Source organism: Camelus bactrianus, chromosome 16 (assembly GCF_048773025.1).
Source record: "Camelus bactrianus isolate YW-2024 breed Bactrian camel chromosome 16, ASM4877302v1, whole genome shotgun sequence".
NCBI lineage: Eukaryota > Metazoa > Chordata > Mammalia > Artiodactyla > Camelidae > Camelus > Camelus bactrianus.
This window is the reverse complement of record NC_133554.1, coordinates 58,440,083-58,454,852: the sequence shown is the minus strand read 5'-3', so window position 1 is coordinate 58,454,852 and position 14,770 is coordinate 58,440,083. Positions and strand designations below refer to the sequence as shown.

The window sequence follows — 14,770 nt, the reverse complement described above, 5'->3', positions numbered from 1 at the left end:
AAGAACACTGGACCCCTGTACAGACCACAGGCGACGTGCGCCAACCCCACACAGACCACAGGCGACGTGCGCCGAACCGGCACAGACCACAGGCGACGTGCGCCGAAGGCCCGTTGGGGGAGGGGGACGCCCACAGCCTTCCCGACGGGACAGGCGATCGCCCTCGCTACCAGGGAAGCGGGCAAGGAGGAAGTTCTGAGCCAGGATGGAAAAGAGCACAAAGATGAGAGAGAAAGAATGACAAATCTGACGGCGTCAAAACTGAGATGCCAAAAGACCCACGAAGAAAGCAGAAAGATGAGCTTCAGAGTGGAAAGGCACTTACAGTAAATATCCAAAATAGATAAAAGCTCCCAAAATCAGTAAGGGGAAAAAAACTCAACTAAAATATGGGCAAAGGTCCAGAACAGGCTTTAAAAAAAGAAAAAGACCACACGCTGGCCCTGCCCTGCGCCTGCCCACCTGCACCACAGAGAGCACGCGCATCCCAGCGCCACCCCGGAGGCGGGTGGGCCAGCTGTGCACGCCCTGCCGTGAATAAGTGAATACGACTGAGGGAAGGCGGGTCAATCACACATGGAGTCAGCAGCCTGGGCGGATCTCACACACGTAGCACTGAGAAAAGCAGCAACGCCAAAACCCGCAAACGTAGCCGAGCACTCGCATAACCGCCAAAGCAGCAGCGCCGGGGCAAAGGTTTTGAGACGCTCGCGTAGGTGGGAAAACCACTGAGGCCAGTGAAGACGTGAGGATCACCCAGAAAGGCAGGACTTTTGCCTCTCAGAGGGAGGAGCTGCGATGAGGGAGGGAGGGAGGGCGCCTCAAGGACTCCAGGTGCTCCAAGGGTCTGCTTCCTGACCTGGGGAGGGGGACACAGGAGCGCTTTTTATAAATATTGGTTAAACTATAAATACATGTTTCATGCATTTTTTAACCTCATTTTTTTTAAAAAAAGAAAGAAAATCAAGTCAAATCAGAGTAGACCTACTTAAATAAAACAGCTAAAAGAAGAGAGCGATCAGACGATTCCTTCCAGGGCTCTAGCGGTTCTTCACTCCAAACACGGGTTTCTGTACAAGTAGCCAAACCCTTAAGGCGGCAGGTCAGACCCTGCGCTGTAGGACTGCGAGGCAGTGAGCCCAGGGCAGCTCTGTGGCACCAAAACCGGAAAGGGCCTCAAGTCTAAGTCCTCTTACACGTTGGGCAACTATTTCAGTTTCAGCCCCCGACCCACCTGGCTTTACAACGCCCGGACGAAGTGCCCACGCGGCTACTGGAGGAAGCTCTCCAACCCGGGGCCTGTGAGTGGCGTGCCAGGGAGCACGCAAGTCAGCTCTCCAAGCGCTCGCCTGTGCTACTCCTTGGCTCACCGACGCCGTCTTACATTTTAACGCCACGTTTGGGTTGGAAAGCGGAACTCCACTGGCAGAAAAGTAAGGCTCAGTGCAAGAAGGGCTATTAGTTGTAAAGAATCAGCCATCAACTGCTCCGCTCAGTGAAAGGCGACGGAGCCCAGCATCGCTCCTCTCCCCGACGCCTCATCTTCCTCGGCTCTTCTGCTCCACACCTGGGAGGCCTGCGCTTGCGGGGGGCGGGGGGCGGGGGGGGGCGCCAGGACCAGACACACCCTCTCACCACACACACTAGAAAGCCGAACAAGATGCACAGAACGCTTCTTCAGACGTGAAACGACACGCGGCGCCGGAATGCGATTCCTGAGAGAGAGCAAGCAAGCGCGGCAGCCCCGGACCCCTGAGCCCCGAGCAGAGCAGGGGAGGGTCCCGGAGCCTAGGGACGGGAAGCGAGTTCCCGGAGCTGGGGCGGCTGGAAGCATGGCCCCAGGACCCACGGGGAGGGTGCCGCACAGAGAGCTGCTCCCGACACTGACACGGGCCCCTGCGCCCTGGCGGAGCGTGTGGTCGGCGGGACTCCGGGAGGCCAGGCCAAGAACCACTGGGTGAGGGTGGGAAAGACCTGAGTTCAACCAGTCAGAACCAAGGGACCTCCCTGAACACCGAGAGCATCCCCCGGGCCGGCGGCCGCCCCCGGGCACACGGCCAAACCAGACTTGGAGAAAGGGCTTCTCTAGAAGGGGGTCACCCAGGATTTCCTGCGAAGGGCCACAAGGTAAATAGTCCAGGCTTTGTGGCCACAGTCCCTGTCAAACTGCTCAACTTTGCCACCGCAGCAAGAAGGCAACACAGACCATCAGGAGCGACAAGGCTGTGCTCCAGGACTGACTCACGTGCCAGCAGCGGGTCAGGCTGCCAGCCCCGATCCACGGACCCCGGCCTCCCACTGCCTTCACGTGCATATCACAGAGATAAGCACTTACTTTTACATGTGTATAGGGCTTCTTGAAAACACAAACACGGTCACACCAAACAGTCTGTTCCGTGCCTTGGGTTGTTTTTTTTTAATGTGTGTGTGGTTTGTTTTCTAACTTAATAAAATATCTTAGAAATCTGCCATCATCACCCGCCCCCCCACACCTCACAACTGAAGAAGGGCCAAGCCTCCTGCGGCCAGGCCGCCGCCTCCCACCCCATCCAAACACAGGCCTCCTTTCTCCTGAACTGGCCGCCACCCACACAGCCGACAAGGGCCCTGCGTCCGCGTGGCTCAGGCCCGGCCCCTCCTGAAGCCCCCTCCTCCTGAGCCCCGACCCCAAGCCCCGCACCAGCGAGCAGCCACGCCCTCCCCTCCCACTGCCAGCCCAGCCTTGAACCGCTAGCTGAACGTCTCCAGACCCCGATGGGCTGCACTGAGCTGGTCTGCGTGTGCAGATCCCTCCCTAGGGTGACGCCGGGCCGCGCTCCTTCATTCCCATGGAGGAGCCGGGACAGCAGAGGCACTTGCTTGGCAGTCGGTGAACGAGTGAGCAGGTGCCCCGAGACATGAGCAGAGCCCTAGTCCCCCAGGTCTGGCCACCAACACTCACGTCCTCGTGGCGGGCAGGGCGGCAGGGGGCTCAGACGCCGGGCCTGAGGCCTGGGTCCGCATGCAGGCCCCACTGCCCACTAGCTGCGTGGCCTCCGGCAAGCTCTCGCACCTCTCCTGCCTCAGTTTACAGAATGGGCGTGAGAGTGCCTGCTCACAGGGCTGCCTGGGAGCTACGGGGACTGTCAACATGGGAAGCCTGGACAAGGCCCGACGCCGGCGAGAGGGACCCAGTGCTCAGCTGGGACTGCTGTCACCCACCCACAGGCAGAAGGACGTTAAGAGCCAGTTGCCGTGACAGTGCTGAGCGCAGCGGGGGCTCCCCGAGAGCTGGTTTGATGGTTACTCTTCAGGCCTCACAAGGGCAAGGCCGTCAAAATAGGTCATTGAAAACAACCCTTCAGGGACACACACAGCATCTCCCTCGTGGTGGGGCAGGGGCAGGGGAAGACGGATGCGGGGAGCACCCGGAGCGTTAACAGGGGCTTAGCAGGGTTTACATAATGGTATTTGCACTGCTGTGTTTTCCATACTTTCTAGACAATCTTACAAGGATTTTTTATTTTTATAATCTGAAGGAAAACAACAACTTTCCAAGGAACTCAGTTACTCTAATAAAAAAAATGGTAAAATATTTTTCAAGCACTTAAGCCCATTTTCAGTACAAAGTTTTACTTAAAGAACAAAAACTTCAGGGAAAACATCCACGCCTGCAGGCCCAGGAGCAACCCCCTTCCAGGAGAAGAGACCGAGGAGTGGGGATCGGGGGCCAGGCCCTGAGGCCAGACTGGGGTCTGCCGGCCCCGCCCGCCCAGGCCGGGCACAGCCGCCCTCGGGGCCCCGCGGTCACGGACTCGGGGCAGCAGTGCGGAGCTGGTGACCTAAGGACACCCAACACAGCAGAGACAGAAGCCACCCTGTGTCCCTGCAGCAGTGTCGCCCGAAGACACTAAATCTGGACCCAGGCCGGGGCCAAGAGGGAACCCGGAAGGAGGAGAAGGCTGACTTAGCGTTCTGACGGGCGCTCTTATTTTGACACATCTTTAAACTGCTTGTCGGATCAACTTTAAGAGGAAAAGACTTTACGCAAGAAAACACCAAACTGAACGGTATTCCCTGTGCACAGCGGGTCACCGACACCCGCAGGCCAGGGGACAAGGGGTGTGGCCGGCGGGGATGGAGGGCGACCTGGGGGACGGGGCCTGGGGGCCACCAAGCAACATCCTCCACGTTCCCCACGGGAACTCTGTTTAAGGAAAACTTCCTCCAACGTCCAGGGAAAACAACTGCAGAGTGAAATTTCCATCTGTCGTCACCAGGGAGTGACCAGCAGTGGGAGCCTGGGAGCCCGGTCACCCGACGGGCCTCAACATGGTGCTGAGCGGAGGCACGCGCCACGACAGGGCAAGCTGACCCCCCCCACACACACACACATACATGCAGACTCACACACACATAAGCACACACAGAAATCCCCCTCCCCCCCGCAGCCAAAGGGATCATCTAAAATGCAGCCCCGAGCACATCACTGACCTGCTCTAAAACCTTCCTAAACTGTCCTTACAACAAAATCCGAATTCCTCGGGCCTCACAAAGCAGTCAGGACCGGCCCACTCACACCCATGCGCACACATTCTGCTCGGCAAACGCTCACTGAGCACCTACCGCCAGTCGGTCACACGGGAGAAGCCGGGGATGCAGCACTAACACGACCACGTCCCTGTCCCAGTGCGGGAGATGACACACTACATGCTGAGGTGGCCACGCGGGCGGGGGCGCGGGGCCCCAGGGAGGGCGGGGGGGGAGCAGCCCCCAGAGCCCGGCTCTCTCACCTCCCCACCTCTGCACCTGGTTCCTCTCTCTCCTCTGCCCAGGTCATTTCTCCTCTCCCAGGTACCAGCTCAGCGTGCCCACCCTCCAGGAGGCCTTCTCCCCACTCCACCTGCAGCCACCACCACCCCAACACCCGGCCTCCAGCCGTGGGTCAACCCATCTTCCCCAAAACCGGTAAAGCCTTTAAAAGCAGGAGTTATTCACCAATGAGTCACCAACACTTAGCACGGTGTCTGGCACAGAGAGGCACTCAAAACTACCGGCTGAATCTTTAAATCAGCTTTTTGCAACTTCACTACTCTTTCCCCCCCACACCCCCACCGTTAGACCCGCACACACTCACCCTCCGGTCAGGGACCCCCTACCGCAGGGGTCGGCCCAGCACCCGGTACCCAAACCCCGCAGAGAACTCCTTAAACCACTTCCTGTGACTCAGGTGCAGGGACGTAACTACCGCCTGTGCTTTCACTGAACTTTTTCTCTAACAAAATTAAATTCCGCACGGGCCACACCCACATCTCAAGTCTCCTCAGAGCCCCCACCGCCCCAGGCTCAGTGCCACGTGTGTAAATGGCACAAAGTGCTCGTAAGAACCATTATTTCCCCAAAAAACACAGAATCGCTGAGACTTGCTTTCAGGGAGCGCACACTAACAGCTGCGGTCTGCATGCTTCCCTGCAGGTAACGTTTGCCTCGAACCACAGTGAAAGGGGTTGTGAGCCTTTCCCTCCCCAAGGGCTGGGCGTGAGCAATTCAGAAACCCGTGCCTTCCCACGAGGGGCTCAGTGAGGACACAGGAGCCAGGTTCCCACTGCTGGGAAGGAAGTGACACACCTGGAAACAGGGACAGAGGAGGCGGGGCCAGGAGTGGCCGCCAGCACAGAGACGCCCCTGCGCATCACGTTACAACGCACAGCTTTGGGTAGGAAATAAATACAGCCGGACGCGGATGTCCCCGCCTCCCTTCTCTGCCAAAATGGCACACCAGCCACCGCGAGCACACCGAGTGCCAGGTCCTGCGTCTAAACTCCATCCTCCCCCAAAAGGAACTGGGAGCCACTGGAGGAAAGGCGGATTCCAGGCCGAGGCAGGGAAAGGCGAGGTGAGCGGGAACACCTCATTGCACCTGAGAGCTGAGAAGTGTTCAAAGCGGGGGCGTCAAAGGGCACTGACGACAGCTTGAAGAGGCCCTGCTGATCAAGCGAGCGATGACAGTGACACACCAACAACGCAGTGCGCTTTCTGAGACAACGCACAGGACTCCGCCCGAGGCCTGAGGCGGGGACACCGGGCAGACCCAGCTGGAGGGCCTGCCACCAGGCAGCCGCCTGTGCCCTTCAGAATGTCAAGGTCAACAAACCCAGAGACACACAGGGCAGCGGTGACCAGGGGCTGGTGGGGGTTAGTGTTTAACGGGGCAGAGTTTCAGTTTGGGACGATGAAAACAGTGAGCGAGGCCAGAGGTAAAAACTGGTGCATCCGGAAAGTGGGCTATGGGACTTGACGACACCAGTCTTACAATTGTTCTGTAAGTCTAAACGGTTTCAACACTAAAAAACAGACAAGAGTCACCATCCAGAGCAGAAGACCCATGTGAAAAGCGTACCGACGGCGGCCAAGCTCAACTCATCGCCATCGGCCGCCTCACCTCAGCCGTCACCTCTCTGCTCGGCAGAGCCGGACCCGCCCGGCAGGTTTAAATCTCAAGGACAGGACAAGGCGTCAGCACATCATGCCACATAGTTGCTGGAGTGGCCTCTTCTATGTATCGAATCAGCCTTACAGAAAGAAAGCACCGCCCCCTCGAGCCCACAGGAACGGGCCTGGGGCCACGGGAACGGGCACGGGGGCCACGGGAACGGGCAAGGGGGGGTCAAGGGAACGGGCAAGGGGGGTCACGGGAACGGGCATGGGGGTTTCACGGGAAAGGGCAAGGGGGGGTCACGGGAACGGGCATGGGGGTGTCACGGGAAAGGGCAAGGGGGGGTCATGGGAACGGGCACGGGGGGCCATGGGAATGGGCATGGGGCCACGGGAACGGGCACGGGGGGCCTGCCCCTCGCCCCACTGGACCCATTCTCTTGCAGCACAGAACGGGGCGTCCGGGGTGAGTGGCAGCGCGTCTCCCTCTAGGACGCGCACGAGACGTCCGGGGCAACAGGAGGTGGCCCTGAGGGGGGCCACTGGCTGCTTGGAAGGCAGATGCCTTCAGTCGCAGAGGCAGCACAGCGCCAGCTGGGAGGCGGCAGGAGCGGAGCAGGCCCCTCCGAGACATGCTCCTGGTTCCCGGTCGCACTTGACTGTTCCTGGACAACCACCTGATACCCGCAAGCCCGTCTTCCTGGTTTAAGCCGGATGCCCGCTCTCTTTTAACCACACTAACAGGTCTCAAGCATTTGATAACAAGACACTCTTACAGATGCCTGAAGACTCCCAAAGAGCTTTTCTATAAGTTACGTTTACCAGTAGTTTCCATATTAGAAGTCAAAGCAAAAAAAAGCAACATATTTCCTTATTAATTCATTTAAAAATTATAAACTCATTACATTTTCAATAAATATTTCTATGAAAAATAATTATATTTTCAGAAAACTGCTAGGCCAGTGACATATTCTTTGCAAACCTCGTTAATGTCTGCCTTAATAGAAGACAGCTGAGCGCTCAGAGTCTGCATCCGTCTGCTGTGATACGTTGTTCTGGTTGAAGGTGACAAAAATATGGCCTCAGAAAGATACGCAGTTGGAAAGGGCAGAAGTAGCAGAAGAGCCAAACAACTGAAAATATTCCTCTTTGATATTACAGCAAAACTCAGTAAAGGGTAGTTTCTTCTCTTAAAGGTTTGCTTCAGTCTCTCCGAATAGAGCAGAAAATAGGAAATTTAATCCATCTGAAACCACAGCAATGCCTTCACACCCTACTGTGTTAAAATCCGTCGGCCTAACTTTGGCTCTTGGACCCATGCGTGACTTTACAATATCAGGCACTGGTCACGTGGAAATACTGGCTCACTGAATTACGCAGATGTTCCAAATGTGGACACATTCCATTCTACAATATAAAAAAAATCATTACTGTTACCACCATCTCATCAGAAACATCTTTGAGCGCTGGGAAGCTCACGGCGGCAGAGACGGGTTTTCTGAAACTCTAAGTTCTACTTGGAAGCCCTCATTTCATCACCGGCAACAAACACTGCGAGTTGTCTTCCTTGGGGCGAGGCTCCCATGGTTGCTTCCGAGAAAATGCCCGCGGAGCCTGAGCTGCGGGGCGGCCGCCGCCTCCTCCCGCCCAGCCCGCGTCGCGTCCCGGGACAACCATGCAGCGGGCAGAGGATGGAAAAGGTGGGGCCCAAAGAGCCACGGTTTAAGAAAACAAATCATTTCCAGTGCTTTATCAAGGGCATTCTGAAGTGAAACCGTTTTTTTTTTTTCACTGCACACGCCTGGCACCAAGGAACACCAAGGACCAGCACGGTCTGGCGCCACCGGGTCCATCGGGGCTCGGGCAGTGTCACCATCCACGCAGCTGTCAGCACGGGGACAGGCCAGCAACGCAGGTCTTCCATTATCACAACAGAGGCAGCTGGGCTGCGCCACCAGCCTTCTGCTGCTGCTTGGTCGACAGTCTGTTTTTGTGTCCCCGCCACCTCCGCAGTCCCCCTCCCCAGACATTCCGTTCCGGCCTCCGGGGCCTCTCAGCATGGCGCTGTGCACAGCTGTGCTCGCTGGTTTTCCACCCGGGCTTTGGGTCTCAGGCTCCACTTCCTTCCGCCCTTCAGGCAAGCCATCTAATCCGGCCTCAGTCCCCTCGTCAGTCCCACAGAGAGAACAAGCCGCAGGTGACAGAGGTGCTACTGAGCCTTCGAAGACATCACCCACGTGGAAGCCCTTTTTCTCGTCAGTGCATTTTTACTGAGTCCCTGCTGTGTGCCCAGCACTGTCCTCTACACTAGCAGAGACAAGGTCCTTGCTTTATGGTAAAAAGCTCATTTCTGGGGGTGGAGATTTGAAGAAAAATATCAGAGGCATAAAGAGTGATCATGAGCGACTGGGGAGCTGCTTAAGATGGGGTGACCAGGGGAGGCCTCTCTGAGGAAGTGGCCTGGAGCTGGGTGCCAGTGACAGGAAGGAGCCTGGTGTGCAAAGATCAGAAGGAAGAGCATTCCAGGCCTTTCCATCTGGGAAGCAGAAAAAGCAGGCGGGGCCAGAGCACGCAGCTCCGGGCACTAGGAGGCCAGGAGACAGGCCCGGTAAGGGAGGAACAGGATCTGATTGACAGTTTTAAAAAGTGCCTCTGACCCCTCTGAGGGATTGCCTGCAGGGCAAGAGCAGACCCAGGAGACCAGTCAGGACACAATTCTCATCGTCCAGGTGAAAGGTGGTAGCTGCCTGGCCTGGGCTCGCACGGTGGAGACAAAACAGGTGGTCCAATATGGGACACACTTCGGAGGCGAAGCTGACGGGCTCTACTGATGGAACGCACAGCACGATGAGGAAGAGTCACTGAGGATAAATTATAGACTCACAGCTTGAACAACAGAGTGGGCGGTGCTGGGGTGTCTTGTGATGGAGAAAACCCAGGCAAAGTGGACAACCAGGCACCTGAGACAGGAGCTCCGGGAGGTCGGACTAAAGACGGGGCTCTGAGAGTCATGGCGCGAAGCTGACGTGCAGAACCATGAGACTGGATGAGAGCAGCTAGCGAGGGGCGCGCAGAGCAGAGAACGGGCCCAGATCAAGTTCTGGGGGCTCCACACTCAGCCGCCACCCAGCACGGGAGTCTGAGGAGCAGCGACTAGTGACCTCGGGAAGACCTGGGGCTTCAGGAAGACACAGAAGCAAGTGCAGAAAGGGCTTCCTGAAGGAGGGAGTGGTCCACCTGGAATGCTGCTGAGAAGTGGAAAAGATAAGGACAGAGGAGTGATGGGTTTAGCAGCAACGATGACCTTGCGGAGGGCAGTCCGAGCATGTGGGAGAGAGTCTGGGTGGAGCCGGCTGAGGAGGGGGTGCGAGGTGAGGAAACAGGGAGTGAGGAGGTCAGGAAGTCTAACGATTCACCCTCCTCGGAAGGCAGCCTAGGAGGGTGAATCGTCAGACTTCCTGACCTCCTCACTAACACCTGACTGTGCGGACATCAGCTGGTGCAGTCAAGCACCGTTGCACAGCGGGTGACTAAATCCGGGGCCCGGTTTGGGAAATGACTTCATCACTTTACAGCATCATCTCCCACACACGCAGGTACAGTGAGTCTGGGGACAGGTTTTTTCAGAGCCCTCAAGCCGTCCTGGTTCCGTAGGATCCGTCTGAGACCAGCTATCCCCACATGCCCACTTTCCAGTGGGAAAATGAGCTCTGTGATGACTGTAAAGTCTCACAGAAAAACACAAAGCGGGGAGTTACACACACCTCTGCTCTGGCCGTAGGTCTGAGAATGATTCATTTTGAACTGTGGTTTATATGCCCAGTTATTTGAAAACTATACATCAAAAATGCCACTGATGCGTATACACAGTCACTACACACAGAATTAACCAAACAACAAGCTAACTGGATGGTAACAGTATCACACTCACAGTAACTTAGTAATTAAAATGCAGTAACAGCGGCATCTGAAAACCAGGGATGACTCATACCAAGATGGTGGGAATCCCGACTGAGGGTGTGAGTGCCCTGTCGCTCTGTGAGGACAGGCCAAGGGCTGGTGGCAGAAAACTGCATGGCGTCGTCACTCAACTTTGGTCAAGATGTCAGTCTAAAGAACCGTTAACTCCACCAAGTGGGACGGCAGTAAGCTACCGCTAGTATGTACACACGGAGTACGTGGACTTGCATTCGGATCACGGCAAGAAGCAGTGACCGAGCCTGCACTGAGGGGGTGGCTGGCCCGGCAGGAGGAGTGGTCCACGGAGGTCCCCGCACGGGACAGCGGGCCCACAGCTGCGGCATCAGCCTGCGGGAAGCGGCCCGCCCGTGTGCCTGTGCGCGCAGGGCTCCTAGGATCGTGAGGTCAGACGCGAACCCCGCCGGCCACAGCCAGCTGCGCGGCTGCACAGCTTCACGCTTTGTAACATTTGAATTATTTCCACGATTTTAAAATTGGATAACTTCACATTTAGAAAAAAAAAAGTTTTCTGGCTTCTCAAAGAAAAGAACGAGAGAGAAAGGGAGAGAGACCTGGCCAAGGCTCCGCTGCCCTTTGAGCTGCAGCATGTGCTCTTCAGAAAGTCAGACGCCAGTCAAAGCTCAGCTGCCACTTCTCTGTGAGCCTGTGCCATTGCCCTCCTCATACCTGGCCTGCCCCACGCGTTCCCGCTGCCTCCCAACTCTCAGCATCACTTGGATCTGCACCCTTTGTCCTGGCAGAGTGTGCTGACAAGACCCACTCATGGTCTAACCAGGGGGGAAGACTACAAGGACTGCTAAGACGCCGAGCTCTCAAGACTGAACCCAAAACGTTAGCTGCTGGTTTTCTTCTTTATTAAACAACTTGCAAAGGTCGGATACAGCAAACTTTCTCCCCTGGCTCTTTCTAAACAGCGATCTCAGTCATTACTCAGACTCACAGAACTTTCCTTCCCCTTAATAACTTATGAAGAGCTTCTCAGGAAATGCTGATCATTCACAGATTAATTTTAATTAGAAAATCAAAAATATATCCAATAATCAGTTTTGAACAGTCTGAGCATGGGTTTGGGGTAGCAAAGGGAACTACATTTCAAAAGGAAAAAAAAAAATGCCCTTCAAGAAAAAAATAATCACAGTGACTTTTAAAATAAATCTTTTCATATAAGCATAGCAACCACAAAAGCTTTAAACTACATAATTAGTATAAAGATGTCCCTAGGACAGACTTTACACAATCTCTTCCAATGACCATCTCTCTTACTCCCTAAACTACTTTTAGATGAAACAAATTTTCCTAACCCTTTAAAGGTACGCCAAGTAACAAATGAAGCACCAGTTACCAGTGACTGACTAGAATTACCATAAGGGTAATCCTGTATATGCTCAACATCATATACTAAGAACAGTCTTATATAAACATATTCATGAGCCTGAGGCAAACACTGCGTTATTAACACCAACAACCCCTCTTATACTAAAATGTTCAAGTAAATATTGTCTCGAAGGAGAAAACAATACACAAATTATAAGCATTCATAGAGGAGACAGTCCCACCCTTTTGCTTTGGAAACCAGGAAATAGATGGTTAACTAAAGACAGATTCAACAAAACTGACTGTTTTCCTTCCTACCAGCTGCTTGTGAGTTGCTATCTACACTCTAACACCATGAAGACCCCCTAAAACCTAGACCCAAGTTCAACCCACCATACCCTAATTCCACTATCAGAGAAATTCCATCTCCACGTAACATGGGACCACATAAAAGGAGGAAAGTCCAGATTCAAGACAAATTGTTTAGAAGGCTATGATGAAGTTCATTGTAACTTTAAAATAACTTTGCATTAATTTGTTACTAGCTGAACATTAGCCAGTAATCTTGTTTCCTTGTGTACTATATTACACATCTGCACTTCACCTAGCTTGGACAAAAAAAAGTAAACTAGCCACAAAAGTAGACCAACCACGTGGGTGCAAATATTATATCCCAAGTTGTCTTTCCTCTAACTATTAAGAGGGCTTAGTGTATCAAAGAGGGTGTACATACGTACAGTAATGTATTTTCTAACTCGCTTAACTTTTCTTGTCTGAATTAGGACTTAGTTTGAATCAAATTAACACTATCCAGTGAATAACTACCAACCAAAACAGCCTTTTCCACTTACAGACAAAAACTGGAGTCTGAAATGGTTTGTGCCTTCTGGTTGACTTGCAACATGTGGCTGGGAAAAAATATTGCCACTTTCCCAAGGGCACTCTCTGGCCCTGAACTTTCTTCCTTGAAAAAACTACCAAGATCCAAGGGGCGCAGTCGCAATCCACTTACCCGATCCTTCATCCTCCAGCTCTGAGCTAGGGATTTGGAGCCTTCGATTTTCTCACAGTGCCTCTTTTTCATAAAAGCCAAAGGCAGGTTCCAGTCTGTAAGGTCGGCCTCATCTTCCTCCCCAAGCCCCAGGAGAGGGGACTGCAGCATCTCGGACTCCATGAGCGGGGGAGGGGGTGGAGGAGTCCTGGGCAGTAAGCGCTCAAGAACCTCCAGCCTTAAAAACTTGTGTGTACTAGAACTGGCGGGGAAAAAAAAAAAAAACAAAAAAAAAACAGAAAAAGGGGAAGTAGAAAAAGAAATGGATGGAGAGTGTGCAGAGACCCTTACTCCGGCAAAAAGTCTGCGGTCCTTCTCTCTAACTCTGCGCGGGAAGTCGGAGCGGGTGGGAAGAGCGGTGAGAGCTGAGGGAACCCAAGGAGCTCCGCACAGGCACACACGCCCCCAGATCCCAAGCCACCGGCTGCTTCTGAGGCTGTCCGTTCCCGGAGGGGCTGCGAGCGGAGCTGTCAAAGGCGTGCGGTACTCCAGGCCTCACGATGACCCTGCTCTCGGCCTCCAACGGAGGACAGGCAGGCCGCCCGCTCTCGGTGCGCGATCGCCGGCTGGGCTGAGGGCTCCGGCCGAGGGGAAGAGGTTCAGAGCGCCTCGGGCCTCCTCCAGCCACTCTCAGCCCTGCGGGTCCCGCACTCGCCGGAGCTGCTGCAACCAAGGCCAGGACTGGCCCATCGTGCTCGCCCGCAGCCGGCTCCTCAGCCCCGGACCCGCGCGGCCTGGCCGGCCCTGGCCTCCGGCCCCGTGGCTCTCTCCTGCCTGAGAACGAGTCCTGAGGAACCGGCAACACGGAGCCGCGGGTAAAAAGGGTAATGTGGGCTTATTGGGTTTGGAGAGCTTTGCCCTCTAGTTTGAAGCTACAGTGAAACTCCTCTCATCAGCACACCAAGGAGGACGCCATGTTGCAAGGCCCAGCATGCACCGCGCCCTACGGCGTGCCTAGTAGGCCAAACTTCTTCGGAGCGTTCTGGCCGTGTTTCCCAGGCGGCGGCGACAGAGGGCCCTGTCCCCCCCGTTACCATGGTTACCACAATTCCGCTTTCCAGAGTGTATCGCCATTCTTCAATAGATGCGTCATATCAAATCAGTCCTATAAATGAAACTGTGTTAATTTTTTAAAAAGCTTTTTATTATTACAAATGGACCTACGTGCTTCTGAAATTAAAGAAACTGACATTTTGCTTCCTCCAGATTTTGAAAAAGCAGCAAAAGCTTCAGATAGAACCATTGACAATATAACAAAAAAAAATTGGATTTTGGGGGGGTGTAGTATCCTCCACAGTATCAATCACATTTTAATTTTTTCAGAGAACACTGAGTGAAAAAATTAATTTTGACAATTGTAACATTTTGTTTAATTCATCCTATTTTCTGAGCGGTTGATGCTTATTGTGATACAACATCACGTGCAAACAGCTGAAAGCTACAGATTTCCGTGCGTGGCAGCCTCCTGCGTGTCTTTACTGCTCTGCTCCGTGAACATTGCCTATTTACGCCGTGTGGAGAGCTGTGTCCCCTGCGGGGGGGATACAAACCCCCGGCAGCGCCTGCCTCCAGTGGTGTCTAGTGAGACACACATGGAACCGTGAGATAAAGCCAGGCAGGCGGCACAGAGGCTCATCTTCCCCTTTGCTCTTGGGCTTTGAGGTCAGGCCCACCTCGATCTGCATTTCAGCTGTGTCTCTTTCTATCTCCGTGACCTTGGTCAGTCCCTTAACTACTTCAGCTTCAGTTTCCCTAGTTATACAGCTAGGTTAATAATACCCACCTCGAGGGATAAAATTAACCCGCGTGGATGGATGTGTGTATATAGTCAGTGCCCGATACAACGCCAGTAACACAGGTCTCCAGCTAGGGCGAAATCCGGCGGCCCTGGGGGCTTTATGAGTCTAAAACCTCATGCTGAGCTCTGAAAGTCCCCCTCTTTCTCAGTGTGGTTCTCTAGGGCCTTGACACAACGTGGCATTCCTTACCAAAATCTTGATGGCGCTTATG

At 54.3% G+C, this 14,770-nt stretch overlaps 1 protein-coding gene across 4 annotated transcripts in view; it reads right to left on the bottom strand.

Moving 5' to 3' along the window:
- Positions 1 to 13,721, bottom strand: part of RPTOR (regulatory associated protein of MTOR complex 1) — a 236,500-nt gene extending 222,779 nt beyond the window's left edge. For 2 of the 4 annotated variants that reach the window (XM_074343898.1, XM_074343899.1), the window contains exon 1: positions 12,722 to 13,721. In XM_074343898.1, the coding sequence (XP_074199999.1) occupies positions 12,722 to 12,883 (162 nt within the window). In that variant the 5' untranslated portion in view covers positions 12,884 to 13,721. The remainder of the gene's footprint in view (positions 1 to 12,721) is intronic. The other 2 variants (XM_074343900.1, XM_074343901.1) reach the window with 2 other exon arrangements.
- Between the last annotated feature and the right edge of the window lie 1,049 nt (positions 13,722 to 14,770).